The sequence below is a fragment of the Penaeus monodon genome, chromosome 28, assembly GCF_015228065.2.
Source record: "Penaeus monodon isolate SGIC_2016 chromosome 28, NSTDA_Pmon_1, whole genome shotgun sequence".
NCBI classification, from domain to species: Eukaryota; Metazoa; Arthropoda; class Malacostraca; order Decapoda; family Penaeidae; genus Penaeus; species Penaeus monodon.
In genome coordinates this window covers 539,333-540,081 of record NC_051413.1, presented here as the reverse complement: position 1 = coordinate 540,081, position 749 = coordinate 539,333, and the positions used below count along the sequence as shown (strand labels likewise).

Below are 749 nucleotides of genomic sequence, written 5' to 3'. Positions count from 1 at the left end.
AACACCACATCACTTTGAACTTAAATAATCTTCCCTTCGTTTGCTCCTTGACAAAATACAGGAATATATCAAATGTGACTTGTTTTAATACCTGCTGTAACTTGGTTCATGTTCAGTTGGAAGACAGAAAATAAACTCTCACCATCTCAGAGCAGTCATGAAGAATAAATCAGAATGTATAATTCCACGCTTTAGTATATATATTTTATATACAATAATAATACAGTGTGCATTGTGAAAGTATTCATTTTCATTTATACCTTTTTTTCAGTATTTACTACAATCATTTTTGTCTCTCTCTCTCTTTTAGGTACACAAGGAAGCCTTCCACGACAGAGAAACCACAACCTCGCATGACCCAGCTACCACAAACGCCCCAGAAAACAAATTTGGAAAGCATGCAGCAGTGAGCGCCTTGTTACAACAGCCGGCGCACAGCCACGAGAGAGAGACAGGGCTCCCCCAGCTGGATCCCCAACACGTTGCCAACACAAATCAAGTCTTCCACGCAGCTCCCCTCCCGCACCATCCACACATCCTGCATACTAGCCCCCTGGAGCCCAACGGTGAACAGGCAGCGTACTGTAATGCAGCCATGCGCACGAGGGATGGTCTAGAGAGCGAGGAGACGAGGACAGACGGCATGGTTCAGTTTAGTGTACATATCGACGACTGCGATCCAATCAGTTACCTCGCTCCTTCGTTCTCTGGGGAGTAAACTTTGGTGCTGGAATTTTGCCTTCTCGTTA

At 44.6% G+C, this 749-nt stretch overlaps 1 protein-coding gene across 2 annotated transcripts in view; it reads left to right on the top strand.

The window, feature by feature from the left end:
- Positions 1–743, top strand: part of LOC119591248 — a 17,897-nt gene extending 17,154 nt beyond the window's left edge. For both annotated transcript variants that reach the window (XM_037939959.1, XM_037939958.1), the window contains exon 19: positions 309–743. In XM_037939959.1, the coding sequence (XP_037795887.1) occupies positions 309–718 (410 nt within the window). In that variant the 3' untranslated portion in view covers positions 719–743. The remainder of the gene's footprint in view (positions 1–308) is intronic.
- The last annotated feature ends 6 nt before the right edge of the window (positions 744–749 follow it).